The 20,270-nt window shown below is 33.9% G+C and overlaps 1 protein-coding gene across 1 annotated transcript in view; it reads right to left on the bottom strand.

The window, feature by feature from the left end:
- The window catches only part of LOC107755620 (cyclin-dependent kinase 14-like), a 169,345-nt gene that overhangs the window by 32,976 nt on the left and 116,099 nt on the right, over positions 1–20,270 (bottom strand). The window contains exons 10-12 of the mRNA XM_016572512.1: positions 16,092–16,140; positions 15,041–15,180; positions 4,598–4,722 (exon numbers count right to left, since the gene is read on the bottom strand). Coding sequence (XP_016427998.1) covers positions 4,613–4,722; positions 15,041–15,180; positions 16,092–16,140 — 299 coding nt within the window. The 3' untranslated portion in view covers positions 4,598–4,612. The remainder of the gene's footprint in view (positions 1–4,597; positions 4,723–15,040; positions 15,181–16,091; positions 16,141–20,270) is intronic.

Below are 20,270 nucleotides of genomic sequence, written 5' to 3'. Positions count from 1 at the left end.
ATGTTCTATTTTCTGATATTAAAATTATTTTAAATTCTATTTTAAACATATAATATACATTATATTTAAATTAAATAATCCATTAAAATTAATATAACATAATAAATAAATAAAAAACTCTGCTCAATGTTATATTATATTTTTTATTTTATTTTAATGTATAATATATTATAATTTAAAATTCATATTATATTAAATTCAAATATGTAAAATATACAATATAATACACATTTTATATTTATACCTATATATAACATTTTATTATTCAATTTGTAAATAAACCCATTTTGCATAATACTTTACAAATCGAATGCATTCTTCCATGTAAACGCTGTAAATCAGCCGTGTCCACTCACATCCACACAAACACATCTACTGCAGCGTAAAGACTTTACACACACGGCACACATACAGTCATAACACTGATGACACCACATGAATAATGTACAATCATCCAGTAACAAAGACAGTCTGTCCAAAACAGACTCTGCACTCAACACAGTCCATATCAATCCCCTTTGGGTTCTTAATTTATGCTAATGACATGCAAAGCCATTGCAGCTGATTGGTGGCTTCTTGCATCAGCAGCACGACTGCCAGAACTCTCAGAAACTTCAACTTTATGAATACATCTACCTCTCCACACAGAACAGCGTTCACTAAACTACACACTTTTAACATTAACTACGGCTTTTCGGTCTACAAAGAAAGAGAGACCTATAGATGGTCCAGTCTTTTTCTATCTCTTCTGACCCCGATTTGATCCGCTGACCCTCGTCTCTGACGGTATTGTGTTGTATGTGTGAGAGAGGCGTGTCGTTCAGTCTGTGACGGCTGAAGCTTCATCTCTGCTCAATAGCGGCTTCAGAAACAGCACTTCTGATGAATAATACACAACCGCAGCTCTTGCTGGACTCTTCTCCTCTCACAAACATACAGCGGCACACAAAAGTGCTGGGAACCTCGAGTCAAGCCTTTCAAAAACACGTCCAGATCATACTGAACCCCAAAATCTAAGGAAACAAATAAGAAATTATATTTTGCATGAAGACTAAAAATTGTAAATGCTTCTAAAAATAGGTTCTAAATATGTTTTATTTTATTTTAAAGTATGTATCTTTTTTACTCTAAACATACGTTTTCATTACATATTTTGTTTGAAATTTGAAAACTGAAATAAAATAAAATACTTTTCCCAAAGAAGTTATAAAGAAGTTATATTTTGCATAAAAAAATGAAATTGTAAATTTCTAAAATAGGCTCATCTTCATTTTAAACTACATCTATCCTTTTACTTCAAACAAACATCTTTTCTTTAAATGTTTTGCTTGACATTTGAAAACTAAAAAAAATAAATAATTAAAAAATACTGCTTGCTTTGATATTTTGTATTTACTATAATAAGATTCTTTTTAAGGCTGACCTTTTTCCCAAAATTAAACCCATTATATTTTGCATAAAGAAAATGAGGACAATTTTTTTTAAATGGTCCTAAAATAGGCTAAAAATATATTTTTCATTAAATGTTTTGCTTGAAATTTGTTTTAATATTTTACAAGTAATAGAATGACATTTAGACATTTTTAAGAGTTACATTTTTGCCCAGAATCAAGTAAAAGTGTAAAAATTGTAAATGGTTCTAAAATATGCTAAAAATATTTGTCTTCATTTTAAATATATATATATATAAATTTTCCAACTCAAAAATGGAAAAATTAACTCAAAATAATTCCCAGTTTCTTTGATATTGTGCATGTAATACAATGAAATTCAGTTTTTAGTGTCAAAATACTTCTTAGAGCCTCTTCCATCTAATGTGTGTGAGATGAGCATGAAAACACTGAGTCTGGAGTGTCTCTGTGTGCATCGCTGCTCAATCAGACGTGTGTGGATTAGAGGAGCGTCTCGGAGCTCCAGGAGCCTGTCAGGTCGAGGCGGCTGAGCATAAAGCCTGTGATTTCAATATGAATGCAGTGGAGGGAAGGACACGCTCTCGCAGCGGGCGACTTCCCTTCTGAGCAGCACGACGCCTCTATCACACACACACACACACACATCTGCATGCTGACAAGAAAAACACTTCACTTTCATTGCTGCACTTCATGAACGTGTTAAAGAGCCGATCACTGCTGAGAGAACTTGTTTTAAGTGGAAACTATGATTTTTAACCAGCCTAATGACAGGCAACGTATTGAACAATTAAAAGGTAAATTACAATCTGAGAAAATATATCATGCATATTTAATATGTATCCAGTGAAACGCTTTACACCATTACACCACCAGTCAGAAGTTTTAAATAATTAAGATGTTTTAATTTTTTTGAAAGGAGTCTCTTCTGCTCACCAAGGCTGCATTTATTTGATTAAAAATACAGTAAAAATTGTAAAATATTATTATAATGTAAAACAGCTGTTTTCTATGTGAATATCTGTTAAACTGTAATTTATTTCTGTGATGCGCAGCTGTATTTTCAGCATCATTACTCCAGTCTTCAGTGTCACATGATCTTCAGAAATCATTCTAATATGCTGATTTGCTGCTCAAGAAACATTTCTGATTATTATCAACGTTGAAAACAGTTGTGCTGCTGAATATTTTTGTGGAAACTGTGATAAGCTACTCTTCAAAAATATTTTTAAAAATTATAATAATACTTTTATTCAGCATTAAATTGATCAAAAGTGACAGACATTTATGTTACAAAAGTTACATATTTCTTACACAAAAGTTACATAAGTTATTTTGAACTTTCTATTCATCAAAGCAGCATCTTTTCATTTAAACTTTTTTAATTGAAATTTTATAATTGAAAAATAAATAAATAATAAAAAATTCAACCCCACTTGCTTTGATATTTTGTATGGAATATAACGAGATTCATCTTTAAAAGTGACTTTTCCCCCAAATTAAAGACATTATATTTTGCATAAAGAAAATTAAGCCTAACATTTTTAAATGGTCCTAAAAATAATTTTACTCCTAACAAATATTTTTTTCATGCAATTTTTTGAAGCATTGAATATAATAAGAACCATTATTAATATTTGATCACCAGTACTAATTAATGATAACTGAGCAGCAAAATCAACCTATCAGAATGATTTCTGAAGATCATGTGACACTGAAGACTGGAGTAATGATGCTGAAAATACTGCTGCGCATCACAGAAATAAATTACACTTTAACAGATATTCACATAGAAAACAGCTGTTTAAAATTGTAATAATTTTTCACTGTTTTTACTGTATTTTTGATGAAATAAATGCAGCCTTGGTGAGCAGAAGAGACTTCTTTCAGAAACATTAAAAAATTAGAATTATTCCAAACTTTTGACCATCAGCTGCAACCAAAGCATGTGAAGCGCAGGCCTCTGGTTCGTGTGAAGCTCTGAAACGACTGAGTTCTGTGTGTTTGGGGTTCAGAGGTCTGCGGCTCCCTGCGGTTCAGACGTAAATCTCCCGCCGCACCTGCCTGTAATTGGGCTGCTAATCCCTGCAGAACCGCGGCCTCTTTCCCTCCATTATGAGCTTCATCCAGCCGCAGGAGATGTGTTCGTCCACACCACATATTACATGCAAATACAACATCTTTCTGGACAATGAAAACCTGACCTGAGCTGCAGGAGTGAATCCAGTCATGCTGCAGATTAGTGCATTGCTTTATCAATTACCAAAAATGCAGCGGATGACTGTTAATATTAACTCAATGTATATGTGATATGGGCCAACACAATATTTAATAATAGCAATGGAAATGAACACATATACACTGAAAGTCAACACTTTTCACACTTACACTGCTGGTTAAAAGTCTGGAATAGCCAGCCTAATTAAAAAAAATTTATGAGTCTCTTCTGCTCACCAAGACTGCATTTATTTGATTAAAAATACAGTAAAAATTGTGAAATATTATTATCATTTAAAATAAGTGTGAATATATTTTAAAGTGCAATTTATTCCAGTGATGTGCAGCTGAATTTTCAGCATGATTACTCCAGTCTTCAGTGTCACATGATCTTCAGAAATCATTCTAATATGCTGATTTGAAAGAAAAGACTATATTTATGCATTTATTTGATAAAAATAAATTCCATAACTGTTTTCAATATTGATAAAAATCAGAAATGTTTCTCGAGCAGCAAATCAGAATATTAGAATGATTTCTGAAGATCATGTGACACTGAAGACTGGAGTAATGATGCTGAAAATTCAGCTGCGCATCACAGAAATAAATTACAGTTTAACAGATATTCACTTAGAAAACAGCTGTTTTAAATTATAATAATATTTCCACATTTTTAGAGTATTTACTATATTTCTAATCAAATAAATGCAGCCATAAAGAGACTTCTTTCAAAACATACATGTGTACATGTTCTCAAAATTCACTTAAATATTTAATATTTTAATAATAATAATAATAATAATACTTTCTCAAAACATTGGTTCTTGATTCATTTTTTGATTGGACTACAAAAATGTAATTTTACACAAAAAAATCTGATTAAATTGACTAAAAAGCAAAATAAAGAACACCTGTAGAAATGTTGACTGTAAAGCAGACACTGGTGCCACAGACTGTCAGACGTGTCGTACCTGTTTGGCTCCAGGTCAGTGTTTGCTGTTTGACGTCGCTTTGCCGTGACTCTTACTGCACACCTGGATGCTGTCGCCAGACTCCGGCTGTAGCTTAACGGTGGGAACGCTGAAGATTGAAGACACTGAAAAACAAGGACACATTCAGTCTGTCAGTCTTCATGAAAAACTCTTCTGTGGGAAAAGACAATGCAAAATATCACATCATCATCATCATGTGAAAGACAAGGAGAGAAAACAATTAACCCTTTAACTGTCAACGGTCCCCTCTGTGGGACGCCTAAGTTTACTTCACTATATTACAATTAAATCCTAATCTAATCATGACAAACTATATATCGTTGGAAAGGTCTAAGACTCCTAAATAGATATTTTACCAATGTTTTTGTAAAAAAATTATGTAGGAAAAGTAATAGATAAATTTTTGACAAGAGTGCACCTCAAAAATCTACATCATAACAGGAGTTCTGACCTTTGTCAAAAAAAGTCTTCTTTGTTGCCTTTTTCTCTATCACACTTTAGAAATCATCAGAAATTATATATCAATTGAAAACTTTAAATCTCAAAATTCATCCTTTGAAACCCATTTTAAAATCAAACATCAATATCATGTTACAAAATGTTTTCGTTCATGAATTATAAAAATTTAAGTTTGGATAGTGCACTTTCACGTCTATGTTCAAAAATGTGAGTGACAGTTAAAGGGTTAAATTATGATAAACTCTAATAATAATGAACAATGTATGTTTTTTCCCTATTTTTTTCTGTATGGATTTCAAATTATACATTAGATTAGTACTTGATATATGTTGTCTATAGAAGCAAATTTCAAGTTCACGTTATTATTAAAAATTAATATTGGGTTTAGTATTTTTTTTTTATTATTAAAAAACATTTTTTTTATAAATATATAAAAAAATATATGCTGAAAATTCAGCTTTGATCACAGCAATTTTAACAGATATTCACATAGAAAACAGCTGTTTTAAATTATAATAATATTTCCACATTTTTAGAGTATTTACTGTATTTTTAATCAAATAAATGCAGCCATAAAGAGACTTCTTTCAAAACATACGTGTACATGTACTCCAAAAAAGAAAAATACAGTTGAAAATTAATACATCCATAACTACGCAATTCAGAATTCCAGAAATATATGATGCACTTTTATAATATTTTCAAAACAAAACTCTATAATAATGAACAATAATTGTCTCCCCCCCCCTTTTTTTCTGTATGGATTTCAAATAATACATTAGATTAGTACTTGATATATGTTGTCTACAGAATCAAATTTCAAGTTCACGTTATTATTAAAAATTCATATGGGGTTTAGTAAATGTTTTTTATTATTAAAAAAACATTTTTTTAGTAAATATATAAAGGGATGTAGAGTATTTTTAAGAAAAATATAAAAATAAATTATATATGTGTGTGTGTGCACAATATACAAATATAAATAATATATAAAAAAATATAAAAAATAATAGAGATAAATATATTAATTAATACACTTTATATAAATATAAACACACACGACACATTGTACTCATACTGTGTGTGTGTATGTATATATATATATATATATATATTTCTATATTATATAATAGAAAATAAATATACTGAATATAAACATAATAGAAAATAATACATACAATAAATATATAGAGAGATGTTGAGTATGTAGAAGGAAAATATATTAACTAATATTAATTAATTACAGAGTAAATGAGCTTTTCTATATGTTTGCTAAGTGGTTTCTTACCAAGAAATATGACCAACAGTAAAAATGACGCTTGACTTAACAAACAGCTCTAATAAAGACATAAAACCATAATAAATAAACGCATCAGCACTTGCATTAAATTTCATTTAATAAATGCCATAAATCCTGCTGCATTTGCCGTATCAATCAAAGCCTGAGCTGAAATGTTAATTACGGTGCGTCCTCCCCAGCAGCAGCCGCTCTCTTTTGTGATAGAACTGCAAGCGTATATGAAACAACAGAATTAATTTCCCTTCATTCTTCTGCTTCAAAAGCGGCTCTGCGCTGTGTGTGTGTGTGTCAGAGCTCCGCCTCCTCGCCGGAGCCCCGCCCCCTCCTCCCTCCCACACAGCCTGCCTGTGAGCTGATAACAGGATTAATTCAGCTGCCGCTCCTAATCTGGCAAATTAAAAACCTCATTCTCGCATTCAAACAACTCGCCTGACGCTTGTCTAACGCAGACGCCTGTTTTCTGATGTGCAGAGCGAAACGTGTCTGCGCTACAGCTGTGTTGCCTGCTAATGGAGGCCTTACAGCAGATCAGCGGCCGTCAGCGTCCTCTATGGGGGTCTGACGTCTGGATTATAGATATGTGTCATATTAGACACGACAGAAGGCCTTGAGCTGCTCTGAAAACCAAAACCAGCCTGAATGACCTGAATCATCATGTTTCTGTGAGAGCTTGTTTCCACCACAGAATGAAACAATAAAAAGGTCATTGTAACTTTCTATCTCACAATTAGGGATGGGTATCGTTTACATTTTATCGATACTGATACCGATACTGCTTATCGATACCGGTACTTATCGATACTATTTGGTGCAAAAAGATATGTGAAAAGTTATTGAAAATTTCAAGTTATTATTACTTTAGCAACTGTTTTAAAGTTCTTCAGTCAAGAGAATGGAGTTATTTTTCTCTTTGTGTTTTATTTTATTAACATTAAAGGGATAGTTCACCCAAAAATGAAAATTGTGTCATCATTTACTCACTCTCAAGTAGTTTTAAACCTGAATTAGTTTCTTTCTTCTGTTGAACATAAAAGTTATTTTGAAGAACGTGGGAAAAACCAAAGTTTTTTTCCTACTATCAAAGTCAGTGTGGACCAAAAACTGTTTGGTTTCCCACATTCTTCAAAATATCTTCTTTTGTGTTCAGCACAAGAAAGAAATTAATACAGGTTTGTATTAACATTAACATTACAGTGAGTAAATAATGACAACATTTTTTAATTTTTGGGTGAACTATTCCTTTAATGACAAGCGGCAGCATGTTTAGTACTGTCGCTTTAAGAGCTGCACGCATCCGTTTCTCTCTCAACTGTTTACTTTCACTTTAGACATAATTAACTGTGTTTATATGTAAATCTTGTGTGTTTTTGACAGTATTAGCGCAATCATACGATAACTAAGATAACTAAGTAATCAGGTGCTGTTTGACCGGCCTTTTAGTGTATGCATACTTCGGGTGTACGCGCTCTGAATAAGCACATGTTAGAACAGCACGCGAATGAAATGTCTAACCAGCAAGGCTTTAAAGCACATGCAAATAATGTACTTTTGTGATTGCGAATAAGTGCAGTGAGTGTAACTCTTCCTCTGAATCAACATTTGGTGTGAATGTGTCTCGCGAGTTGCAGTTGGAGCTGGAGCCGCGAGACATAATACAGCGCATTGCTAGAGGTAGATGTTGTGTTTTGTTAGTAAATGTTTCATTATATTACTAGTGTTGCCTCCTTTGTTCACTATTACACTACTGCACATATTGAATCTGACACTGGTGTCGCTTAGTTTTGTATCGTGAGCCCACACTTCTGAACGTTTCATTCTTGCCGCCACTGATTGCGCATAAACCAGCATCAAAACATACCTAACCAGCATATGCTGTTTTTTTCAACAGGGCTGGCAGTTCTTCTGAACGATTTTGTGTATGAACACACACACACACACACGTGTTCCGGTCGGGTTAGTAACGTGTTGCAACTAATGCTGAAGGCAAACTTGCCCAATATTATTGTGAAACAGCGTTTTTGGAGGAAGAGGACGTGGCTCCGGGATTCTGTGACCAGAAGCAACATTACATAAACCAGCAGCAATGGCATTAGATGTCACAGAACATTTATGTAAGGCTGTTAACTGAATTGAGAAGAAGTCAGTGTCGAAGAAGTTGTCAAATAGTTGTTCATTGGTGCAAGCATAAAGCGTAGTGTTCCTTAAAGTAGGCTACTGATGTAAGAACTTTGTTGAATCTTAATATGGTAATCATTCAGTACCATGTAGACAGTAGCGAGATCTATTAACTGCACTACAGACAGATTTACCTGTCTGACTGTAGGTCTAATTGCCTCAGACTTTAAATATTTGCCAGGTCATCTGATTATATGGCTTCTAAGAAAAATATGTTCTAAGAATAATGTTCTGAAAACCTAAGCACAAATACTTCGTTCATGGTACTTTTTTCTGTAACGTTTTAGTTGGATGTTCTTTTTACCCTTTAACTGTCACCCGTGTTTACTTCACTATATTACAATTAAATCCTAATCTAATCATGACAAACTATATATCGTTGGAAAGGTCTAAGACTCCTAAATAGATATTTTACCAATGTTTTTGTAAAAAAATTATGTAGGAAAGGTAATAGATTAATTTATGACAAGAGTGCACCTCAAAAATCTACATCATAACAGGAGTTCTGACCTTTGTCAAAAAAAGTCTTCTTTGTTGCCTTTTTCTCTATCACACTTTAGAAATCATCAGAAATTATATATCAATTGAAAACTTTAAATCTCAAAATTCATCCTTTGAAACCCATTTTAAAATCAAACATCAATATCATGTTACAAAATGTTTTCGTTCATGAATTATAAAAATTTAAGTTTGGATAGTGCACTTTCACGTCTATGTTCAAAAATGTGAGTGACAGTTAAAGGGTTAAATTATGATAAACTCTAATAATAATGAACAATGTATGTTTTTTCCCTATTTTTTTCTGTATGGATTTCAAATTATACATTAGATTAGTACTTGATATATGTTGTCTATAGAAGCAAATTTCAAGTTCACGTTATTATTAAAAATTAATATTGGGTTTAGTATTTTTTTTTTATTATTAAAAAACATTTTTTTTATAAATATATAAAAAAATATATGCTGAAAATTCAGCTTTGATCACAGCAATTTTAACAGATATTCACATAGAAAACAGCTGTTTTAAATTATAATAATATTTCCACATTTTTAGAGTATTTACTGTATTTTTAATCAAATAAATGCAGCCATAAAGAGACTTCTTTCAAAACATACGTGTACATGTACTCCAAAAAAGAAAAATACAGTTGAAAATGAATACATCCATAACTACACAATTCAGAATTCCAGAAATATATGATGCACTTTTATAATATTTTCAAAACAAAACTCTATAATAATGAACAATAATTGTCTCCCCCCCCCTTTTTTTCTGTATGGATTTCAAATAATACATTAGATTAGTACTTGATATATGTTGTCTACAGAATCAAATTTCAAGTTCACGTTATTATTAAAAATTCATATGGGGTTTAGTAAATGTTTTTTATTATTAAAAAAACATTTTTTTAGTAAATATATAAAGGGATGTAGAGTATTTTTAAGAAAAATATAAAAATAAATTATATATGTGTGTGTGTGCACAATATACAAATATAAATAATATATAAAAAAATATAAAAAATAATAGAGATAAATATATTAATTAATACACTTTATATAAATATAAACACACACGACACATTGTACTCATACTGTGTGTGTGTATGTATATATATATATATATATATTTCTATATTATATAATAGAAAATAAATATACTGAATATAAACATAATAGAAAATAATACATACAATAAATATATAGAGAGATGTTGAGTATGTAGAAGGAAAATATATTAACTAATATTAATTAATTACAGAGTAAATGAGCTTTTCTATATGTTTGCTAAGTGGTTTCTTACCAAGAAATATGACCAACAGTAAAAATGACGCTTGACTTAACAAACAGCTCTAATAAAGACATAAAACCATAATAAATAAACGCATCAGCACTTGCATTAAATTTCATTTAATAAATGCCATAAATCCTGCTGCATTTGCCGTATCAATCAAAGCCTGAGCTGAAATGTTAATTACGGTGCGTCCTCCCCAGCAGCAGCCGCTCTCTTTTGTGATAGAACTGCAAGCGTGTATGAAACAACAGAATTAATTTTCCTTCATTCTTCTGCTTCAAAAGCGGCTCTGCGCTGTGTGTGTGTGTGTCAGAGCTCCGCCTCCTCGCCGGAGCCCCGCCCCCTCCTCCCTCCCACACAGCCTGCCTGTGAGCTGATAACAGGATTAATTCAGCTGCCGCTCCTAATCTGGCAAATTAAAAACCTCATTCTCGCATTCAAACAACTCGCCTGACGCTTGTCTAACGCAGACGCCTGTTTTCTGATGTGCAGAGCGAAACGTGTCTGCGCTACAGCTGTGTTGCCTGCTAATGGAGGCCTTACAGCAGATCAGCGGCCGTCAGCGTCCTCTATGGGGGTCTGACGTCTGGATTATAGATATGTGTCATATTAGACACGACAGAAGGCCTTGAGCTGCTCTGAAAACCAAAACCAGCCTGAATGACCTGAATCATCATGTTTCTGTGAGAGCTTGTTTCCACCACAGAATGAAACAATAAAAAGGTCATTGTAACTTTCTATCTCACAATTAGGGATGGGTATCGTTTACATTTTATCGATACTGATACCGATACTGCTTATCGATACCGGTACTTATCGATACTATTTGGTGCAAAAAGATATGTGAAAAGTTATTGAAAATTTCAAGTTATTATTACTTTAGCAACTGTTTTAAAGTTCTTCAGTCAAGAGAATGGAGTTATTTTTCTCTTTGTGTTTTATTTTATTAACATTAAAGGGATAGTTCACCCAAAAATGAAAATTGTGTCATCATTTACTCACTCTCAAGTAGTTTTAAACCTGAATTAGTTTCTTTCTTCTGTTGAACATAAAAGTTATTTTGAAGAACGTGGGAAAAACCAAAGTTTTTTTCCTACTATCAAAGTCAGTGTGGACCAAAAACTGTTTGGTTTCCCACATTCTTCAAAATATCTTCTTTTGTGTTCAGCACAAGAAAGAAATTAATACAGGTTTGTATTAACATTAACATTACAGTGAGTAAATAATGACAACATTTTTTAATTTTTGGGTGAACTATTCCTTTAATGACAAGCGGCAGCATGTTTAGTACTGTCGCTTTAAGAGCTGCACGCATCCGTTTCTCTCTCAACTGTTTACTTTCACTTTAGACATAACTAACTGTGTTTATATGTAAACCTTGTGTGTTTTTGACAGTATTAGTGCAATCAGACTAAGATAACTACGATAACTAAGTAATCAGGTGCTGTTTGACCGGCCTTTTAGTGTATGCATACTTCGGGTGTACGCGCTCTGAATAAGCACATGTTAGAACAGCACGCGAATGAAATGTCTAACCAGCAAGGCTTTAAAGCACATGCAAATAATGTACTTTTGTGATTGCGAATAAGTGCAGTGAGTGTAACTCTTCCTCTGAATCAACATTTGGTGTGAATGTGTCTCGCGAGTTGCAGTTGGAGCTGGAGCCGCGAGACATAATACAGCGCATTGCTAGAGGTAGATGTTGTGTTTTGTTAGTAAATGTTTCATTATATTACTAGTGTTGCCTCCTTTGTTCACTATTACACTACTGCACATATTGAATCTGACACTGGTGTCGCTTAGTTTTGTATCGTGAGCCCACACTTCTGAACGTTTCATTCTTGCCGCCACTGATTGCACGCAAACACACACCGTGGATATCACACGCATGTCGAGCAAACATCGGACACATCATTCAGTGAAGGAAAATGACAAGCAGCAGCTTCTAATTCGCCATTAACATTGAAGTATAAGGAGATAAAACAACGCAAGTATCGATTACAGTATCGTTTGTCCTGAAGCTTATCGGTAGTCCGGTATCGGTCCAAAAAAATACCGGTTCTCGGTACCCATCCCTACTCACAATTCAAATTTTTTCAACTCAAAAACAGTCAGAATTGTGAGATATTAACTCTTAAAAAGTCTAAAAAAGTAAGATAGAAACATGCAATTGCACAAAAAAGCCTGAATAGTTAGATTAGTTGCTTCTGTGCGGGAAAAGAACTATAAGACAAAGTCAGAAATTAGAGAAAAAAAGTTTCAATGCATAAAATCGTAATATGTGCGAAAAAAAAGTCAGAACTGTGATATAAATAGTCACAATTACCCTTTTTTAATTAATTTATTTTTTTTAAATTCCGGAAACAAATTGCGAGAAGTAAACCCAGAATATAGAGAAAAAAAATTAGAATTGCGAGAGAAAAAGTCAAAATTGCAAGATCTAAACTCCAGACAATTTGCGAAATTTAAATTTAGATTTCTTAGGAAAAAAATCTTTGGGAAAACTGAGTCCTTAGGAAAACTTAAGAAATAATTGTAGAAATAATTGTGAAAAAAAAAATCATAATTGCGAGATATAAGCTCAGAATTACGAGAAAAAAAATTCATAATTGCACAATATAAACTCAGAATTCAGAGAAAAAATGTGTAAGAAATAAATGCACAATTCCAAGGGAAAAAAATTGTGGAACATAAATTTTGATTTCTTAGGAAAAAAGTCATAATTGCAAAATTTGATAGTAAAGGCATCAAAGAATGACAAAACACAGAAGGTTTACAGTGTTTCTACAGTAAATCTCCAGTATGCACATGCATTCACAAAAATATCTGAAAACAGAAGTTTCTTTGATTTTTGAATCATTATTTGATTGGACGGCCAAAAAATAATTTTACATAAAAATCAAATTAAAATTTAGAATTGAGAAAAGAATTAAATATGCAATTTGCATGGTCACATGCTGACTATGTAGCAAACATCTGCTCAAATGTTGACTACGTACTGTTTTTAATCATTAGTATGCACTAAATACTGTGTAGCATGCAGTAAATTTATGTCATGTGTCTTCACACCTTCAGTATTTATCTTCAGTTTTTCATTATGCTTAATATCATCACAAACACAGATTTTTTTACTCTTTTTCATCAGATTTGTTTGACCAGTTTGTTTGTCTGTTTCTGTTCTTTTCTCTCTGCAGGACTCTTTGAAATGCTGCTCATTTGAAACTTTGTAACAGTTTGAAAACTCTGCATCGACCAATCAGAATCAAGAGTTCCTCACTGCTGACAGTAACCAATTCCAGAGTATTTGGGTTTGGTAAATCAGGAAAGCGTGTCAGTGTGCTGGTCTCCAGAGAAAGTGAAGCATGACACATGAATCTGTGTGAATTAGCATCTGAGCATCAGCATCAACACAATGAGCTCAAATTGAGCAGTGTTTGGTATTCAGCTCCAGACACACGTCTGTGAGACGGCATGTGAAACACTGAGACAGAGAGAGTAAAACACTGGTGAAGGAGGGCAAGAGACGCTGACAGTGAAGGAAGGACACTGAAACTGTGTTCAGAATGGAATACTAACAATCTGTCTACTGCATACTGCACAGTACACACTGTACACTGACTACTGATTTAAACAGAATAACATGTAAAAATTCATTTAAAAACACATCACGTACACAATGCTTATTTAAAGTGCTTTAAACAGATATAATAATGAAACGGCATACTGTGCAGCACACACTGTACATTGCATTTTAAAAAGGCCTGTATGTGAAAGTGTGCAACATGCAAGAGAAACTTCAAATTAATACCACATTTCACACACAATGGATATTTAATGGGCTTTAAACAGTCATAATAAGAAATAAACGTAAAATAAATAAATAAATGCCAATTTTTTGTATGGAGTGAAAATAATACGAAATTGATTATTTAATGCTTTAAGCATGCATAATAATGAATAGAAGAAATAAAGGCAAAAGTCTTAAATTAAAATAAAGTGCATAACATGAAGGAATAACTAACTAAACAAATAAATAAATAAATTTGATATTAAAATGGAGTGAAAATAATATGAAATTGATATTTAATGGTGAAAACAGGCATAACAGTAGATAGGAGAAATAAAGACAAAAGTATTATTGTAAAATAGAGAACATAAAATGAACATAAATAAATAAATAAATAAATAAATAAGTAAACGTTTGGTAAGTACATAATATAAAATAATTAAAATGAAAAATAAAGATGTAAGTCTTAAAGCAAAATAATTTAAGAACAAAATGAATGAATAATAAATAAATAACTAAATAAATAAAGCATAATTTTTCAAATGTATTGAAACAAATGAAAAAATTAAATTATGTACTGTATATAAATAGAAGGCAGACAGATGTCAAATAATTTTGAATTTTTGTTCAAATATTGTGGTATCATATTTTTTGGGTTTTTTAATAAATAACGAATCACAAAGGATATTGGTTGATATTACTTCCAGTTTATTAATCATACTGGAAATGGAAGGTCAAGTGTACTGCATTGCATCATGGGATACATGTATGGCATTCCATGCATGCATACTGCAAAAACAGCATCATACATGATATGAAAATATGGTAATATGTCATTATGCCGTATGGTCAGTGTGGCAGTATGTGATTGTGAACACAGCAGAGGTGTGATGTGTGTTCACTGACTGTCAGGCAGCTCCCAGAGTCTCGGGGGCAGATGGCTGAAGTACTCGTGATGAAGCGCCGCCTGGGCCGAGAGACGGTTCTTTGGGAAGCACTGGAGAAATCTGGAAGCCAGTTCTTCAGCATGATCTACATAACCCAGCCTGCCAACACACACAGATATAAACACACATGAGTACAGTGCCAAGAGCATCACACACACACAGCTTAGGCTCTCTGTCAGCTTCACTCCCGCTGACGTGTGGCTGGAAAAATGTTTGTTGACTTTTTTGGAGTGGAAAATGCAAAGCAAGTTTTCACCCACAAACGTCCTCTAAACCGCAAAGACAAAGAGGGACACTGAGTCTGTGTGTATTCAGGTTTAAGTCCCCACCAGAATAGAAAAACAGGTACACACACACACACACAATCAGACAACCTAAAAATACAGACAGTGAGACATACTTCACTTCATCTAAAACTATTAAAGAACTTTTCCATAATTCTATTAATATTATAAATATTAAGACCATATATCCACTTTTAAAAATTCATGTCACACAGAATTACTATTTATGTGAACAGCAAAACAACAAAATGTTAATGCTCAGATATTGCTTTTTTTATAGCTCATATATACTTAATTTGACTATCAACCTATCTCTCCTAAAATTGTATAAAGAAATTAAATAAAAGATAAATGCTCAAACGGGTCAATAGTTTTACAGTGAAGAAAAATGAATGTGATGAGAAATATTGGAGTTCATTTTGAGATCTCTGACTTTCGGTTGCATTGCATTGATTTTGATTTGACTTGCACAGTTTGAGACATTGTCAAGATCTCTTCTTTCCAGGACAAACAACTGAGAAGTAGATGATTTAAGCAAAAGTCTGGGCTGCCATTGCTGTCTAGGAGAAATGACTGAGATATAGAGAAGATCTCAGTTGATTTTTAAAAACAAACAGTGAAAATCCTACAAGAAATAGTACATTACAGCATCCAAAACACATGTTGCCATTCACAAAAAACTGTTATAAAAAAACTGTACAAAATAAAAAAGTTGGGGTCACTTACTTATTCCAGGCTTGTCTGAGTTTCTTGGGACTGTAGACAGTGAATCGATCTGCAGGTGAAACATACGACAGATGAAGAACTCAAACTCATGATGCTGCAGTGAGATTCAGCACAAAACATGTGTGAAATTCATTATATACCGAATGCTAGATTTACAGTGGTGGACAAAATTATTAGAACATTAGTATTTGCACCAGCTAAAAATGGTTTTAAGTCAGTTATTTCTATCTTTTGCTACAAAGATTTCTATCTTTTGCTAAAAAAAATTATATCTTTGAGTATTGAGTCTGTCTCAGTTTGTTCTGTTTCTTCATGTCATTCCAGACAGACTGATGATGATCAGATCAGATCTCTGTGTGGAGCAAACAAAAATCTCACTGCATTATTACAATTAATGGCTAAATGAATGTTTGGAAATGTAAACTGATATTTCCTACTGACATACTACAGTAAAATATAGAAATAATTGACTTAAAACCATTTTATAGCTGCTGAAAATACTAGTGTTCTAATCATTTTGGCCACCGCTGACTGTATAAACAGTATGTGAAACAGTACAGATCATGGGAGTTGCATCAGTGCATCACAAAGTTTGTGGTCGGTAAGATTTAAAAAAAAATTTTTTTTGAAAGAAGTATCTTCTGTTCATCAAGGCTGCGTGCGTTTATGTGATCAAAAATACTGTAAAATTGTGAAATATTTTTTTCTATTTAAAATGCTGTTTTCTATGTGAATATCTGTTAAACTGTCATTTATTTCTGCGATCAAAGCTGTATTTTCAGCATCATTTCTCCAGTCTTCAGTGTCACATGATCCATCAGAAATCATTCTAATACGCTACTAAAGTATTTTTTATATATTATTTCATTTCAGTTAAAGTTTATTTTATTTCAAGTAACAAAAAATTTTCTTTTATGGCTTTAGTTTTACTTAACTATAATAACTCAGCATCTGGTTATTTTAATAGATGAAATGCACAAACTGCACACAGTAAACACTGCAGAAACAGTATAAGTAGTATGTTATTCTGAACTCAGTCTCTTTGTTCTCTATGTCGATTCATTAGTTTGGCCTCCTGTGGACTGGATCAATACACACCGTCCGCTCGGGCATTCAGGTATGAAATGTGTCAGTTCACAGACACAGACACAAACACAGATCACATTTCCAATCAATGCACCTTTATTTAAAACCCAACGGCTCCATGACCTGCAATTGAACATCTCACAACTGATCTCTTAACACTTCATCAGCAGCAAGTGTTCAGCACAATGAAACGGCATTTTTACATGGCAGAAAACACTGATCTGCTCTCATACAGTATTATATGATTTTAAACAGCCATCTCAGCTGCTCATAATGCAAAAGTACAGTGAACGCTGCCCTCTGCTGCTACAGCACTGAACTACACCACTGCTTTTGCTCCATAATTAAAGCAAGACACCACAGGCAAACCCACTGCTCTTTTCATGCAATAAACAATTTTGAGATTTTAGGTTATTTGGATTTTCATAACATGACTAATACAAAGAAAACAGCCAAAATACATGTTTAAGCGTTTATTTCATTACACTTTATCTATTTGTGCCTGTAGATTTCAATTACAATACATATCTTTAAAGGTTGTGAGTTTCTTTCTCCACTACAGCAGCACTTTATATACAGCAAACTTTACAGTTTTATTCCCATCTATATTCAGAAGGCTTTTACAGAAGGCTTTGTTCATACATTATTTGCCTGATTTTATACATTTCATTCTTAAAAATATGGTGAAAATTTAGATTTTCTGGCTGTTGACAGTATTTTCTGAATTATAGACTGATATTTTGCTTCCATAACTTCTTTCAGCATAGTGGAAAGAAAACATCTAAAATACACATTTAAGTGTTATAAAATGTAAGTATTTTATAACTCTGTATCTATTTGAGTCTGGTGATTTTAAGTTTTTTCTCTTACATAAACCAAATGTAGTTTTATTCCTATCTATATTCTGAAGCTTTGTTCATATTTCATTCACACTTATTTATGTAACATCATACTCCTAAAGACATGGGGAAAATGTGTTTTGTTTTGTTTGAGTGATAAAAAGAGAAATCCAAAATCCCCTCTGGAACTAATATCTAATACCAGAACATACTTGGTAATAAAGCTCTTCTGATTCTGATTCTGAAAAACCTTTAACTCTAATATGACATCAACATCAAACTTTATCCGGTGTTAAAATTTATGTGCTAGGAATATATGCAAATTCATGCCTTTTTAATTAGAAATGCCTCATTTGCATAATTAAACATAATTTAAGAAAACGTCTCAGGTTATGCATGTAACCATGGTTCCCTGAGAATAGGGAACGAGACGCTGCGTCCTCTAGAGGGCGCTAGGGGAATGCCATCAGCGTGTCCGGTGTCTGAAGCATGAATGAAAAAACGACAATGAACTTGACATTGGCAGGCGGAAGCCTATGACGTAAGCAAATGAGCGACCGCGGGTATAAAAGAGCACCTGTGGAATATGTCATCCTCTTTTTTTGTCTGAGGAGACACAGGCATGATGCCGAAGCATGGCACAGGGACGCAGCGTCTCGTTCCCAATTCTGAACCATGGTTACATGCGTAACCTGAGACGTTCCCTTTCGAAAGGGACCTCCACGCTGCGTCCTCTAGAGCAGTGGTTCTCAAACTGAGGTACGCGTACCCCTGGGGGTACGTGAGGTGACGGAGGGGGGTACATGAAAAAAATTCAGAGTTTTGCCATTCATTTAATTCTACCCCAACTTAAAGTAACATTAAAACCGAACGTGTATAAAATGCCACTTCTAATGTAAAAACAGGAATGGTCAAATATCCAATCTTACCTCATCTTTTGTGGTCAAAACTGCATCCACACAAGCAGCGTGCATGTGATAGGATGCCCGCTGAATATGCTTCAACAAATCGCGCTGCTATTCAATGTATCTTTAAAGTAGATCTTCACTTAATAGCATAAAGAGCATTTTAAATCTACAAGTATCACTTCGATGTGCCATCATTTATTGCTTTATTTATTATATTAATAATACACTTAATGGAATGTTAAGAATATGACATAAAACATGACATACAATTAATAAGGATAGAAAATATTTGCCTCTATAAAGGTAAAAATGCAACTGCAAATCAATTTAAGGGGGCAAATATTGTCCTTTAATAGAAAAGGTGTGACTGCGGTCTAAGTGGAAGAGAGGGGGTACGCAGAAGATTGTTAAATGCCCCAGGAGGTACGCCGCTGTAAAAAGAGAACCACTGCTCTAGAGGGCGCTAGGTGAACGAAATACCCACGCTGCCATGCTGAGGGATGAGTGCCCAAATAACTGGATTCCCTAAGTCAAGGACTCAAGGAACATCATCCCTGCCCCAGCGAAATCGCTTTGGCCAGAACCCGAGCTACAAACCTCTACAGGCAGGCTCAAAGCTCGCCATAGACTAGCTCACCTACCAAAGTAAGGAACTCTAAGAGTGGAGGTCTCAGCATAACGACTCTCTAAACCGAGAGGAGACCTAGCTACACTCAACGCCAGAGGCAGTTAGTGAGGCTCAACAGAAAGAGCCTACGACTCATATTACTGCCTAAGCGGAGCTCTGGAGAGCGGAGGCTTCAGCAGAATGACCCTCTTAAATGAGAGGAAGCCTAACAACGCTCAACACTGGTAGGGGAGCTCTTAAGAGTGGAGGTCTCAGCATAACAACTCCCTAAAGCGAGAGGAGACCTAGCTACACTCAACGCCAGAGGCAGTTAGTGAGGCTAAAAAAGAAGAAGCCTACAAACTCATATTACTGCCAAGACGGAGCTCTGAAGAGCGGAGGCTTAAGCAGGATGACTCTCTTAAATGAGAGGAAGCCTAACAACACTCAGCCCTAGTAGCGAAAATTCTTAAGAGTGGAGGTCTCAGCATGACGACTCTCTAGAATGAGAGGGGACCTGACTACACTCAGTGCTAGAGACAGTTAGCAAGGCTCACAAAAGAGCCTACATACTAATAGTGCTCTGGAGAGCGGAGGCTTCAGCAGGATGACCCTCTAAAACAAGAGGAAGCCTAACAATGCTCAACCATGGTAGGGGTGCTCTTAAGAGTGGAGGTCTCAGCAAAACAACTCCCTGAAGAGGAGGGAGACCTAGCTACACTCAACGCCAGAGGCAGTT

This window comes from Sinocyclocheilus rhinocerous, unplaced genomic scaffold (genome assembly GCF_001515625.1).
Source record: "Sinocyclocheilus rhinocerous isolate Xijiao unplaced genomic scaffold, SAMN03320098_v1.1 scaffold1253, whole genome shotgun sequence".
NCBI classification, from domain to species: Eukaryota; Metazoa; Chordata; class Actinopteri; order Cypriniformes; family Cyprinidae; genus Sinocyclocheilus; species Sinocyclocheilus rhinocerous.
The sequence above is the reverse complement of the archived record's forward strand: the minus strand, read 5'-3'. Positions and strand labels throughout refer to the sequence as shown.